The following is a 13,772-nucleotide window of genomic DNA, read 5'->3' as shown; positions in this document are numbered from 1 at the left end:
GGGATGGGGGGGGGGGGGGGGGGGTTGGTTGGTGAGCTTGGCTTGAGCGGAAAAAAAGGAATGTGGGGCTCCTGGAATGTTTCAAGCAGTCGGAGGTAATTGAGGGAATCTGGAACAAGAAAAGACAAACCAAGGTCCCGCAGTGGAAGAATGTGCTTCTGGGATGGCTGAAGAAACATTCCATCTATGCAGACCGCTTCACTGAGCCCAAAACCTCCCTCAGATGGCACCTTTGGGAATATAAACCCCTCTTCTTTTCTTCTAACGTGCACATGCTGTACTCCTATTGCTCTGCAATACACCTCACGTATTGCAAGACTTCAATTGCTATTGTCCTTGTTGATATACGTTGTCTATTTCAAGTCTTCATTAGTATCTTAAAAGCAGCTTTTCTTATTCTTTGAAATAATATATTTTTGTTTTGTTTGTTTTTTTGCATGTTACATCCTCTAGTTTCCAATTATCAGTCCGTCAGTCGGTCCATCTGTCCGTTCGTTGGTCAGCCCATCTGTCTGTTGATCGGTCCGTCTGTCCATCCAGCAGTCCCTCTATCCTGTGCATCAGTCAGTCAATCAGTCAGTCAGTCAGTCTGTCTGTCTGTCCATCAGTCTATTTTTCGGTCCGTTGGTCGATCGGTCTGCCTGTTTGTTTGACCATCTGTCAGTCTGCCTGTTGGTCCGTCCGTATGTCCGTCTGTCAGTCGGTCTGTCCATCGGTGGATCGGTTCATCTGGCTATCCGGTGGTTTGTTTGGGGTGCGTTTATCTGTGCATCAGTCAGTCGGTCCTTCCGTCTGTCTGTTTCTAAAAAACTGCTTTGTTCAAGTTGGTATTATACCTTTTCTATCATATTGCGATGCAATCTCACATGAACTCAACAGCTAACAACCCAAAATTATATTCAATTACTAATTTAATTTGCTGAAAAATCAAAAATTTAGTAGGGTGTCATCAATTAAAATGGTAAACGTGGCCCTTGTGGGGACAGTCTAATACGCTTAACGTACGTAAGCGTAAAAAAGCTTAACGTCGCTCGATGTCAGAAAACTATGATCAATCGTCGCCAAAATTTATGTTGACATCTCTCCTTATGCCCACTTCAACCTATGAAAATAGTTAAAGGATCACCCCAATATTTTGGATTTCCCTCTCCATAGGTGCTCACTATGCAGAAAGTGACGCTCAGTGACGCTTCATGTCAGAAAACTATCTTCAGTCATCACCAAAGATTTATGTGGCCATCACTACTTATGCCCCCTTTCACTTCTGAAAATATCAGAACAATAGCCCAAATTTTATGCATTTTATGGACGTGAAGCGTGTGTTCCTCATTAAGCGATGTTAAGATTTTTCTGTCGTGAGCATCTATGTAGAGGAAAACATCCATAAAATCCAAAATATTGGGCCTATTGTTTAAATATTTTCAGAGGGTCAAAGTGGCATAAGGAGAGATGTCCACATAAATCTTTGTAACAATTGGTTGTAGTTTTCTGACATTAAGCGGCGATAAGCTTTTTCTCTATAGTGCCTATGGAGAGGAAAACGCTTAACGTCCATAAAATAAAAAATATTGGGCCAATAATTGTAATATTTCCAGAGGTCGAAGCTGCCATGAGTAGAGATGTTCACATACATTTTGGTGATGATTGGTGACAGTTTTGCAACATTAAGCCACGTTAAGCTTTTGTAGATAGTGGGCGTCTATGGAGAGGAAAAAGCTTAATGTCCATAAATTAAAAAATATGAGGCAGATTGTTCTGACATTTTCAGAGGTGCAAGTGGACTTATTGTGATGTCCACACACAATTTGGTGATGATTGATCGCAGTTTTGGGACAATAAGTGACAGGAGACGTCCTCGTCACTTGCTCAAGCAAAGCAATCATATACCACTGCTCTCTCTCACATGAACACAACAGCTATAGCACTTCAAAATTATGTTCAATCACTAATTTAATATGCTAAATGCATATTAAAGTCCGCAAGCTGTGCACATCAAAGTTGCGTTCAGTCGAGCCCCATGACTGTACAAAAAAACCTTTAATATGTCACAAAATCAAAGGCCTGTTTAACATCATCGTCCAAAACTCGGCCTGTCACGATAACAATTTTTGAGACAATATATTTTCCCAAAAACCATCACAATAACTATTAATATAATTGTTCTTTTATACCTCTGAAATCATGAAAAATAATGCCTGCCCCTTATTATTTTTATTTTTTTTACTATTTTATTTTATTTTTGCTTTTAAATCAGCTGTTCACTGGGGAACACAATTTTTGTTGCGCTAGGTCTGACAGCTGTTTTTAACAAATTTTTGGGTGTGGAATCCAAAACCCATCTCAGTTTTTCTCTATCGCATCAAGTTTTTGAACAAAATGAGAACACAGTGGAACAAAGGAAATATATACCTATGTAAATAAAACACTAAGATGGAATAGTTACAAGCTTTGAAAACTAAAAACACAGCATAAAACTAAATAGAATTTACAACAGTATGCCCAAATCCTCTTAATTCCTACTATGGTAGCTTTCTGTTTGCAGATATTGATAGTGCTGACCTATTGGGAGCTGCACAAACAAGTTGCCACGTAACTGTAGATGAGTCCAATCGTAATCAGCTGGCATGTCTTACTCCAGCGATCAGTGGAATTTTGCTTATCTGGAGGGTAAGCTGTGGAGAAAAAAACTTGACGTCCTGGAAAAAACTGACTGCAATTTTGGAATCAGCATGCAAATTTTTATCAGCATAAAAATTTAACGCAACAGATTTTTTTTCCCAAATTGTTCCCCAGTGGCGGCACGGTGGACAACTGGTTAGCACATCTGCCTAGCACATCTGCCTCACAGTTCTGAGGACCGGGGTTAAAATCTCGGCCTCACCTGTGTGGAGTTTGCATGTTCTCCCCGTGCCTGCGTGGATTTTCTCCAGGTACTCCGGTTCCCTCCCACATCCCAAAAACATGCAGGGTAGGTTAATTGAGGACTCTGAATTGCCCATAGGTGTGAATATGAGTACAAATGGTTATTTGTTTAGATGTGCCCTGCAATTGGCTGGCAACCAGTTCAGGGTGTACCCCACCTCTCGCCCGACGTTAGCTGGGATAGGCTCCAGCACGCCCGTGACCCTAGTGAGGATAAGCGGAACGGAAGATGAATGAATGAATCTTCCTCAGTGTTGTTATTGTTGTTATGATTATTTCCATTCTTGTTTCTCGACTAAACTGTTTTTATTTACTCTGTGATATGAATCCCCCTGGGTCTGAAATGAAGAATAAATAGCTGTAAGACTGAGTGGTTGGTCCATTGATGACGAGCCCTTCACCTGCCAATCAAATATACGTTGACGTTTGCTGTATTTAACGACTGGCAGACTAATGTGCACCACTGAGTTTATAGGCTTAAAAACAGTTAACTTTAATGTGTTTGTGTTAATTGTGGACCAACACACAACAACTCGGAGAGAGGCGCTGATGTTTTAAATGATTTCGCTGTGGTGGAGTGAGCTGTTTAGCTCCTTGGCTCGCTAGCTCATTAGCTTGTGAGCTAGCGAACATAATAAACAGTTAAATGTCCTGTATTTTGGCTACTTACGCCTCCATAGAGTGTCTCTCTAACATGCTCATTAGCTCGTTCGCTAGCTGGTAGACGAGCAAAGTGTCTGTGTTGGGTGATACTACGCGCTGCACGAGGAGCAAGGCTGTGGAGTATTGGACAGAGCCAACACCGGCAAGAGTATACCAGTGTGCCGGCGATCCATAAGCCCTCTAGCGGCTAATGACACAGCTGTCCAACCCTGTTGGCTCAATGTGTAAGCCGCGCGCCAGGTCACCACAACAATGACAGTTTATCGAGTCTGGAAAAACTATTGTGCCCATTTTATTGATTGAACAATAAGTCAATATAGTATTGACCTGAACTGGTTGGCAGCTAATTGCAGGAGTAGCCATTTAATCCAATTTTGACAAAGTAAGGAGTAGAATGTACATATTTGTTCTCAAATGTAGGCTATGTGAAAGCATGTTTGACATGTTAATTAAAACGGTACAGATACAGAAGTATTGTTATTTTTTATTATTATATGGTTACCTATATATTGACATGTACTTCATCTGTTGGTTTGAAATTGGTGGGAAGTAAGCCCGTGTCCTAGATGCAATGCTGCCTTGAGGCTGTTTGCAGGTGCAGTGTTGACTAAAGCTGATGTTAGAGTGTGCAACTGGCTCTCACTTGTTTGGCAGAGCGCCTCTCCGAGGGATGACAGGCTGTGTGTTGGCTTCACGTGATGGTTGCTGTGCGTCACTGCGACCCGCCTGGAGGCTAGAGTGCGGCTCACTAACACTCAATGAAGCAGCCGTCTCTGTCAATTAAGAATGAACCCCAACGTGGTGAATAAGTAAGGCATGCAGCATTGTGACAGGGGATGGTCACTGATTCGCTGGGGTCCTCTACAGGCTTGATTGTTTCCCCCCTTTAGTTATTAGTGTGCCAAGTGAAGGGGAAAACATGGCTGGTTTAATGGCAGGTTTTGGTTGTTACACCCACGCTATCGTCCGGGAAATCCCTACGTGTTTGGCAAAAGAGGCGCTCCGGACCTGCCAGGCTGAGGTGGATTCAACTAAGGCGCAAAAGGAACATGATGCCTACGTCCACGTCCTGAGGAGCATGCTCGGGCTCGAGGTAGTGGAGCTGCCTGCGGATGAGACGCTCCCGGACTGCGTGTTCGTGGAGGATGCCGCTGTTGTGTGCGGGGACACGGCGCTCATCACCAGACCGGGTGCAGAGAGCAGGAGGAGAGAGGTAGGAAAGTGGCAACATATGCTCCGCATCATAGATCGCTGTCACCTCAAATAACATTGGATGTTATCGTCGGGAGCTTTGCTGGTCTTTCTCACTTGGCACTTTCACGAGGATTAAAAACTGCCGGTGAACGTGTATTATTTAATTGCATGTGATGTCTCCCTCTCAAAATATTTCATTGCATTCAACTACGTAGCAACAAAAGGCACCTTAGAAAGCCGCAATTTAAGTAGGCCTACTTTAGCCTTTACCACTCTGCACAAAAAGAATGTTGGTAATGAGGCACATGGGCAACGCCCATCTAAGACCACAATGCATTTATATTTACATTTTCTGCAAAATGTGCTACATTAGGTTTAGGGGTGCTTTGCATGAATGATGTGTATTAGACCAAATTAATACTCTAAATAAGGATTTTCTTCAAGTGTGTCTTATTTTGTAGTTATGTAAGCTAACGTTTGTTGCTAGACTTCATGCTCACACAAGATGCGTTTGTGTGTGTGTGCGTGCGCGCTTGTGTGTGACCGTGAGTTAGAGACAGAGGGAGGAAAACACAGACAATGGGGAAAACGGTTGGTCGGCTTCTGTGAAAGCCGCTGTCATTTCAGATCAATTCTTCATCTTCCGTTCCGCTTATCCTCACTAGGGTTGCAGGCGTGCTGGAGCCTGTCCCAGCTATCTTTGAGCGAAAGACGGGGTACTCCCTGAACTGGTTACCAGCCAATCGCAGGACACATAGAAACAAACAACCATTCGCACTCATATTCACACCTATGTGCAATTTAGAGTCTTCAATTAATGTATGTTTTTTGGATGTGGCGGGATGTGCCCGGAGAAAACCCACGCAGGCACGGGGAGAACATGCAAACTCCACACAGGCGAGTCTGGGATTTGAACCGTGACCCTCAGAACTGTGAGTCAGATGTGCTAACCAGTTTGACCACCGTGCCGCCCATTTCAGATCAGAGTCGCTTTATTTGAAACAGTGACTCTAAGGGGCCCCAGCCTCACTGTGAAACAGAATCTATGGAACATGCTGCCCTCAGCATCTATTTTTGCTGCGCATGGTGCAAGCTGCATTTATACAGCAGCTAAAATAAGTATTCAACACAACACAATTTTTCTCACAAAATAAAATCAAAGATGATATTGTTGTGAAATTTTCAGCAGATGTTGGGAACAACCCAAGTAATCCATACATACAAATAAAGTAGAACAAATAAGATCAGAAATTAAGTTGTGTGTAACAATGTGAAATGGCACAGGAAGGAACACATGAAGAAAGGGAGGTGCAAAAAGGCATGGAAAGCGAAGACAACACCTAAAATCTTCCAATAATCAAACAGCAATCCAGCCCCTTGTCAGTACAAATGAATATCAGCTGGTTCAGTCCTAATTGATGGCCTACAAAAATGTCTCATTGCCAAGATGTGAGTCAAGACACATCTCATGATGTGTAAGAGCAGAGAGCTCTCTCAAGACCATCGCAAACTAATTGTTGCAAAAAATAATGATGACATTGGTTACAGGAGCATATCTAAGCTTCTGAACGTTCCAGTGAGCACAGTTGGGGCCATAATTCGTAAGTGGAAAACGAATCATACCATCATAGATTTGCCGCGATCAGGTGCTTTTCGTAGGACTTCTGACAGAAGAGTGCAAAGAATAATCAGAAGAGTTGTCCAAGAGCCAAGGACCACCAGTGGAGAGCTTCAAAAAGACCTGAAATTAGCATGTACTGTTGTCACAAGGAAAACAGTGAGCTGAAAAAAAGCATGTCAAAGATCGTTTAAAATTTGCTGAACAACTTTTGGACAAGCCAGTTAAATACTGTGAAAATATAGTCTGGTCTGATTGGAGCAAAATTGAACTCTTTGGATGCCATAATGCGCACCATGTTGGGAGGAGAAATGTCACTGCACATCAGCCTAAAAACACCATACCAACAGTGAAGGTCAGAGGTGGGAACATGATGGTGTGGGGCAGCTTTTCAGAAAATGATACTGGTGATTTTCACATTATTGAAGGAAGGATGAATGGGCGAATGTACCGAGACACTCTTGACAAAAATCTGCTGCCATCTACGAGGATGATGAAAATGAAACAAGGGTGGACATTTCATCAGGATAATGATCCTAAACATACTGCCAAGGAAACTCTCAATGGGTTTCAAAGAACAAAAATAAAGCTGCTGGAATGGCCCAGCCATTGAATCATTGGCGTTATTCCAGCAAATGGGTGTTCATTAATTATTCAATACAGATTTGAAATGTTTGGAAATATATTTAGTGAGAACAATGGTGACATGTTAAATACTTATTTAAGCCCCTGTATACCTCTTATGTGTAAACAAACATATATATTGCTACTTTATGTATAAACTAGCTTGTTAGCTGGTCTTCTGTTTAACTGATATCATGTAATATGCAGTAAATGTTTCTGACACTTGGTGGGACTGGGACAAACTGGTATCACTACTTTTCTCATGTAACACATACAAATTCTTACTTACCACTATCACATTTTTTCTTTTCATTCTCTTTTTTTTTTCCATGCACTTTTTTGCATGCGATAAGTTCGCTTTATTTTCTTGTACTTCAGGTATATACCAACAAGCGCATTAATAAGGGACCCTATGCAGGGGATTCCCCACAGCGATATTTTGTCCTAGCAGTGTTAAAGCAGTTGTTTGTCATTTGTCAGTTGCCTGCCCTGTTGCTGTCTCTCTGACATACACAATAAGTGCCTTAATGTTGTCAAAGTTACCTCAATGTCATCTGGACTTAAACATTCCTGCCAATTTGGGGATACGGTTTACGATGGTTAAAGTGATCTGATTGTACAGTACAACACACCAACATTAATTATTTGATCAATAAATCAATCAATCAGCTTTCAGACTCTTACGTACTGGCAAAGACAAACAGCATACACATAAACAGGTGGTTTATGTTGATGGATTTAGACACTGCAGATTTTTGTGATAATATGGAAAATCAAACAAAACATCTGAATCGGAATGAACATGGTTGCAAATATGTTCATTCATTCATTCATCTTCCGTACCCCTTATCCTCACAAGGGTCGCAGGCGTGCTGGAGCCTATCCCAGCTGACTCTGGGCAAGAGGTTGGGGTAGACCCTGAACTGGTCGCCAGCCAATCGCAGTGCACCTAGAAACAAACAACCATTCGCATTCACATTCACACTTATTGGCAATTTTCAAGTCTTCAATTATCCTACCATGCCTGTTTTTGGGATGTGGGAGGAAACTGGAGTACCTGGAAAAAACCAGTGCAGGTACGGGGAGAACATGCAAACTCCACACAGGCGAGGCTGGATTTGAACCCGGGTCCTCAGAACTGTGAGGCGGATGTGCTAACCAGTCGCCCACCGTGCCCCCTGCAAATATGTTGTTTGAATATTTTTCTTTCACTTGAGCAACCAAATACCAGTAAGGTTCATGCTATTTTGGTTAAAGTCTATCATTAAGCCTGACCATAACAAGTCATTTACAACACATTTTCTATGGGTATTCTTGCTGCTACTGGAAAATAATAGTCATTAAAAAGTGGTTAAATCTGCCATAACGTGTAAAACCGTAGGTATGATTTAAGGTGTGCAGACAGGATGGAAAATTCTTCCCTGCAGACACAATATTTAGGTCATGTTTTAGCCAAAATATTTAGGTTCAGTCCTGCGAGTTTATCTCTTTGTGAAGCCCTCTTTCCGGTCACCCCCCCTCTCCAAACTAACACCATACTGCATAAAGACCTTGTTTTGACTAGACAGTCTGCAAATTCAAATTCCTAGCTATTCTTGCTTCTCTTATGATTTCCTTTATAGAACTAACCTGGTTTCCTTCAGTTAGTTTTGACATCAATGTGTGAATGGAGCAGAGAATGTTGAGATAACTGGAACCCACCAAGTAGCATGTAGGACTCGGGCAACGTCACTTCTCCAGCTGTCTTTCATATTCCTATTGCATTTAACCTTCTGCTGTAAGTCTTTCTGAGTTTGTCTGCTTCATACGTGCAGCATAATATTGTCGTACTGCTGCCTTATATTAATTTTCTTGCATATTAACAAAACTTAAAAAATACAATTTCATCAAGCGTAATTTATGACCACAATTCCTCCAGTTAGATATGTTAGTTAGATATGGAGTAAACTGTGCAAAAATTAGATCTATTTTGACTGACTGACAGGAAAATTGTCTCTCTGCCATGAAAGTCTGCTCTCACTGAAAACACATTTAGAACCCAATGTGAAATAATATATTCTATAATCTTATACAATGCATTCTATCATACAAGTGCACAACACTCCAAGGACATTGATTTTTTTTTAGCATGAATTATTTGATCACCCTACTGAATTTGTAACTTTGCTCACAGAGAATTGTCTCTAATGTTTGTTGCTGTTGTTTCTTTTTTAAATTGATTATGGTAGTAGACACTCGTTTTATTGACTAAAATAAGTATTTTACAAGAAATCGTAGTTTGCAAGCACATGGATGAGATGTTTCTGATAGTTGGTCAGCAGGATTGCAGTGCACACAGCTCAGGAAGGATTTTGACCCATTCTTCTTTCTAGAAACTCTAAATTCTTGCAGTTTTCTTGGCTGCTCCTGCTCCTGAAGCTCGAAGCTTCAGTTCCTTTTACAGGTTTTCTATTGGGTTAGGGTCTGGAGAAAGACTAGCTAGGCCACTCCATGACCCACTCATTTGTTACCCTGGAAGGATATTTTGGGTTATTGTGAGGCTGGAAAGTCCATCCACGACCCATATTCAGTGTTCTTGTTGAGAAAATGTTTTCATCCAAGATTTTATAGGCTCTGTTTATTACCCCCTAAATGCGGTTAAGTCACCCAGAACTCTTTGTAGAAAAACACATTTGCACCATGTTTGATTGTGCGAATGGTATTTTTTGGGTCATACCCAGATTTGTTCATCCTGCATACACAGCAGGTTGAATGCCAAAGTGCTCAACTTTGTTTTTACCTGACCACAGCACTTTCTCCCAAGCCTTCTGAGTCATGTACTGTAGATGTTCTCTGGCAAACTTAAGGCAGCCCTCCATATGTTCCTTCTGGAGCAGAGGGACGTTGCAAGCGCTGCTGTATCTATAGCTGCCTCAACGGTGACATGGTTACACAGCCAATCCACAATTTATCCCCCATTACCTTTGAAAGGTTCGTAAGAAAGAGATAAAGGACACTATATAGTCCCAACTACTGCTTTTTTTTGTGTTCTAGTACATGTATGCTATATGTACTATATCCAAATGATCGCCAAGGTCAATTCCGCCTTGGTGGACATTTACCATGGATTATGTGCAAAGACTTGAAGATTACCAGACCAGACAAACCTCTTCACACTCACACACACACACACACACACACACACACACACACACACTCACACACTCACACACTCACACACTCACATGCACGCGCGCACACACACAAACGCACGCACACACACATACACGCACACACAAACACAGCATCGTTCTGTCACCTCAGAAGACGCATAGTCCAGTTGGCTGCAAGACAGCTGCTGGAGACTTACAAAAAGGAACTCCTCTCAATCTCACAAGATGACGTGGTCACACTCAGCCGTCACCGGGGGTGTGTGAATGTCTGGTTTGGTGTGTGAGACCACAGGAAGTAGTCTATGCATGGTTGTGTTGGGAGCGAAAAAAACATCTCACTTTTCGGTCAGAGCGGGCACAGAAAAAACTTTACCTTTCTTTTGAAGAAATGCCTTAAGATTTGTAAAGCATAAAACCGAGACCAGTCCTCTCGTCCACCAGGGAGAACCCCAATTTACAGGTGCAGAACCAGGGGGCAATAGGTATACCCACACCTGCTCGGCGCCTCTTGCCATGGGCAACTCCAGAGACGAAGAGAGTCCAACCCCTCTCGAGAGGACTGGTACCAGAGCCAAAGCTGTGTATGGAGGCAAGCCCAAGTATATCTAGTCGTAACTTCTCGACAGCACACACCTTGACACCCTGCAGCAACATCGGGTGGACATTGGGGACAGTGCCTCTGGATTGGCAAACTGGGGTGGTGGTCCCCCTTTTTAAGAAGGGGGACCGTAGGGTGTGTTCCAACTACAGGGGGATCAAACTCCTCAGCCTCCCTGGTAAGGTCTATTCAAGGGTGCTGGAGAGGAGGGCTTGTTGGGAAGTTGAATCTCAGACTCAGAAGGAGCAATGTGGTTTTCGTCCTGGCCGTAGAACAGTGGACCAGCGCTACACCCTCGACAGGGTCCTCGAGGGGGCATCGGACTTCACCCAACCAGTCTACATGCGTTTTGTGGACTTGGAGAAAGCGTTCGACCATGTCCCACAGGGAGTTCTGTGGGGGGTACTTAGGGAGTATGGAGTACCGAACCCCTTGATATGGGATGTTCGATCCATGTACGAACAGTGTCAGAGTTTGGTCCGCATTGCTGGCAGTAAGTCTGATTCGTTTCTGCTGAGGGTTGGACTCCGCCAAGGCTGCCCTTTTTCACCGATTCTCTTCATAACTTTTATGGACAGAATTTCTAGGCACAGCCGAGGCGTAGAGTGGGTACGGTTTGGTGGCCTCAGTATTGCATCTCTGCTTTTTGCAGATGATGTGGTTCTGTTGGCTTCATCAAGCTGTGATCTACAATTCTCACTGGAGCAGTTCGCAGCCGAGTATGAAGCAGTTGGGATGAAAAGGGTGGGGAGATCGACAGATGGATCGGTGCAGCGTCTGCAGTGATCGGTGCAGCGTCTGCAGTGATGCGGACTTTGTATCGGTCCATTGTGCCGAGGAAGGAGCTCAGCCGAAAGGTGAAGCTCTAAATGTAGTGATTGATCTACGTTCCTACCCTCACCTATGGTCACAAGCTGTGGGTCGAAAGAAAAAGATCCCGGAAACAAGTGGCCGGAATGAATTCCCTCCCCAGGGTGTGTGGGCTTTTGCTTAGAGAGAGGGTGAGACGCTTGGTATCCGAGAGGGTCTCACAGTAGAGCCGCTGCTCCTCCGCATTGAGAGGAGCCAGATGAGGTGGCTTGGGCATCTGATTAGGATGCCTTCTGGACGCCTCCCTGGTGAGGTGTTCCGGTGTGGAAGCACCTGGAGAACCTTAAAGGCAGAAATGCACTATACAAGTTAAAGCCCCTTTACCTTTTATAATTACAGTATGTATTCACTGTGTGTAGTTTTACAGTATTTGTAAAGTGTAAAAAGATGTTAACCACTGTTTACTGTAGGAGAGAGACAAAGTACATTTTACATCTGATAACAAATGACGTATGATGGTGCTGGAGTCTGCATTAAATGTGAATCTGCTTATTTGACTAAAACATTGTACGTTAACATACTTTATTGAGATGGAACAGCATATTTTGGAGTAATTTACCCCCCAAAAAACAAGTATCTAATAATACCATATTATGACTTGCTAAAAAGGTCGATGCTTTTAAATGATATAACCGAGGAATACATTAGCTTTATCACCAGTCAGCTAGAGTTAATTCGAGATTTGTCATTAGGATGGACATTTTGCACTACAACAATGAATTTTAAATTAATCCATCAAGATGTGGAAGTGCCAAATACTTTCATGACTGGGAGGGTTTAATTACAGTGCATAGTACATGATGTTGCCTCATTAATTCTGCCTAGTAGCAACTTGCAGCAAAATGTTTGACCACTTCTGTTACTGCATCTGCAAGCTAGTACTGTAATTCAGTGATAACAGACTTTTGGTTCTCTACGTGGATTATTACATTGCCGTTGGAAGTCCTCAAAATGCATCCATTATACGGCCTACCCAACAGATGAAATGTGTACTTGATAGTTTGTGGGAGCCTGACAAAAACTTCCCCTTATCCTGAAGCTGATGTGGTGTTTTTCCCATTTGGTGGTTTAATTTGATACTGTTCCAGAAGGACCCACAAATGATCGCCCTCTGTGCCTGTAAATGGTGTTTTTTCCGATGAGCTCATGCCCACTGAAATGATGAAATAGCGCTCATGATCAAACTCTCCTGTAGGTGAGGCTAATTATACCTGTAATTGAAACTGAAAGAGCAAAGCTGGTCTACACGCCCCTGTTTAAGGTTCAAGGTGCCAGGTTTGTGTGATTATAAAAAAAAATTAGATCAAGATAAATTATTTTATTTAAAATATTATTGCATTTTCCACTATCCCACTATGTGACCTATAACTTGTATAACTCAATTTAAAAAAAACATGAAGTCTTTTCGAGAGGGGAAGTAAAAATAAATAATTGAAGCTGGGTTTACATGGAGCCTTGTGTTCCGATTACAGTCGGTTTAGAACCCCAAACTGAATGAAAATGCTCCATATGTACACCTCAATCAGAATAAATAGGCTAAATCCCAATCGAATTTCATTCGGATTCACAGGGATGGAATATTCCCAAACCAATCCAAAGTCATGTACAGCATACGGTTCAATTGTAATAGCCAGGCTGCGTCCCAGGCATGCTCTGTGTTGGCGTAAATGCTTGGCGTTGTCATTGTTTACGCATGTAATAACGGAGTCTTCCAACCAGAGCTCGTATGTGACGGAGATCTTGATTTAACTACTTGTAACTTGTTTTTTATCAAGTTGTTGCTTTAATAAAAGTGTAAAAACAATCTCATCTACTGCGCTAAACAGACGACTGACCAGCTTGATAGCCTCAGTAACTGCTCCCACCAACAAGAGTGGCAGGCTTTATTATGAATCCCACTTCAGTTCTCTTCTTGAGTTCTTTTGTGAGGTTTTAAAGTGTGTTTTTAAAAAATGTTGCCAGGCTTTAATGTTTCTCTTTGTAAGATGAGACTTCTGTCTTGCCTTGTACAACATATGAACTTTATTTGGGGTTATAGGAGCACTTTAAATTGTGGCAGGTGTGTGCTGTCTGCCATTTAACATGAGTTTGAATGTGACTGGTTCATTCTGAACAAAGCCACATCTCAAGT

At 42.4% G+C, this 13,772-nt stretch overlaps 1 protein-coding gene across 1 annotated transcript in view; it reads left to right on the top strand.

Moving 5' to 3' along the window:
• The first annotated feature begins 4,231 nt into the window (after positions 1-4,231).
• ddah1 (dimethylarginine dimethylaminohydrolase 1) overlaps positions 4,232-13,772 on the top strand; it is a 69,606-nt gene continuing 60,065 nt past the window's right edge. Inside the window, exon 1 of the mRNA XM_061779802.1 lies at positions 4,232-4,798. Coding sequence (XP_061635786.1) covers positions 4,505-4,798 — 294 coding nt within the window. The 5' untranslated portion in view covers positions 4,232-4,504. The remainder of the gene's footprint in view (positions 4,799-13,772) is intronic.

Source organism: Phyllopteryx taeniolatus, chromosome 7, assembly GCF_024500385.1.
Source record: "Phyllopteryx taeniolatus isolate TA_2022b chromosome 7, UOR_Ptae_1.2, whole genome shotgun sequence".
In the NCBI taxonomy this organism is placed as follows: domain Eukaryota; kingdom Metazoa; phylum Chordata; class Actinopteri; order Syngnathiformes; family Syngnathidae; genus Phyllopteryx; species Phyllopteryx taeniolatus.
Note: the sequence above shows the minus strand (reverse complement) of the source record. Positions and strands in the feature narration are given on the sequence as shown.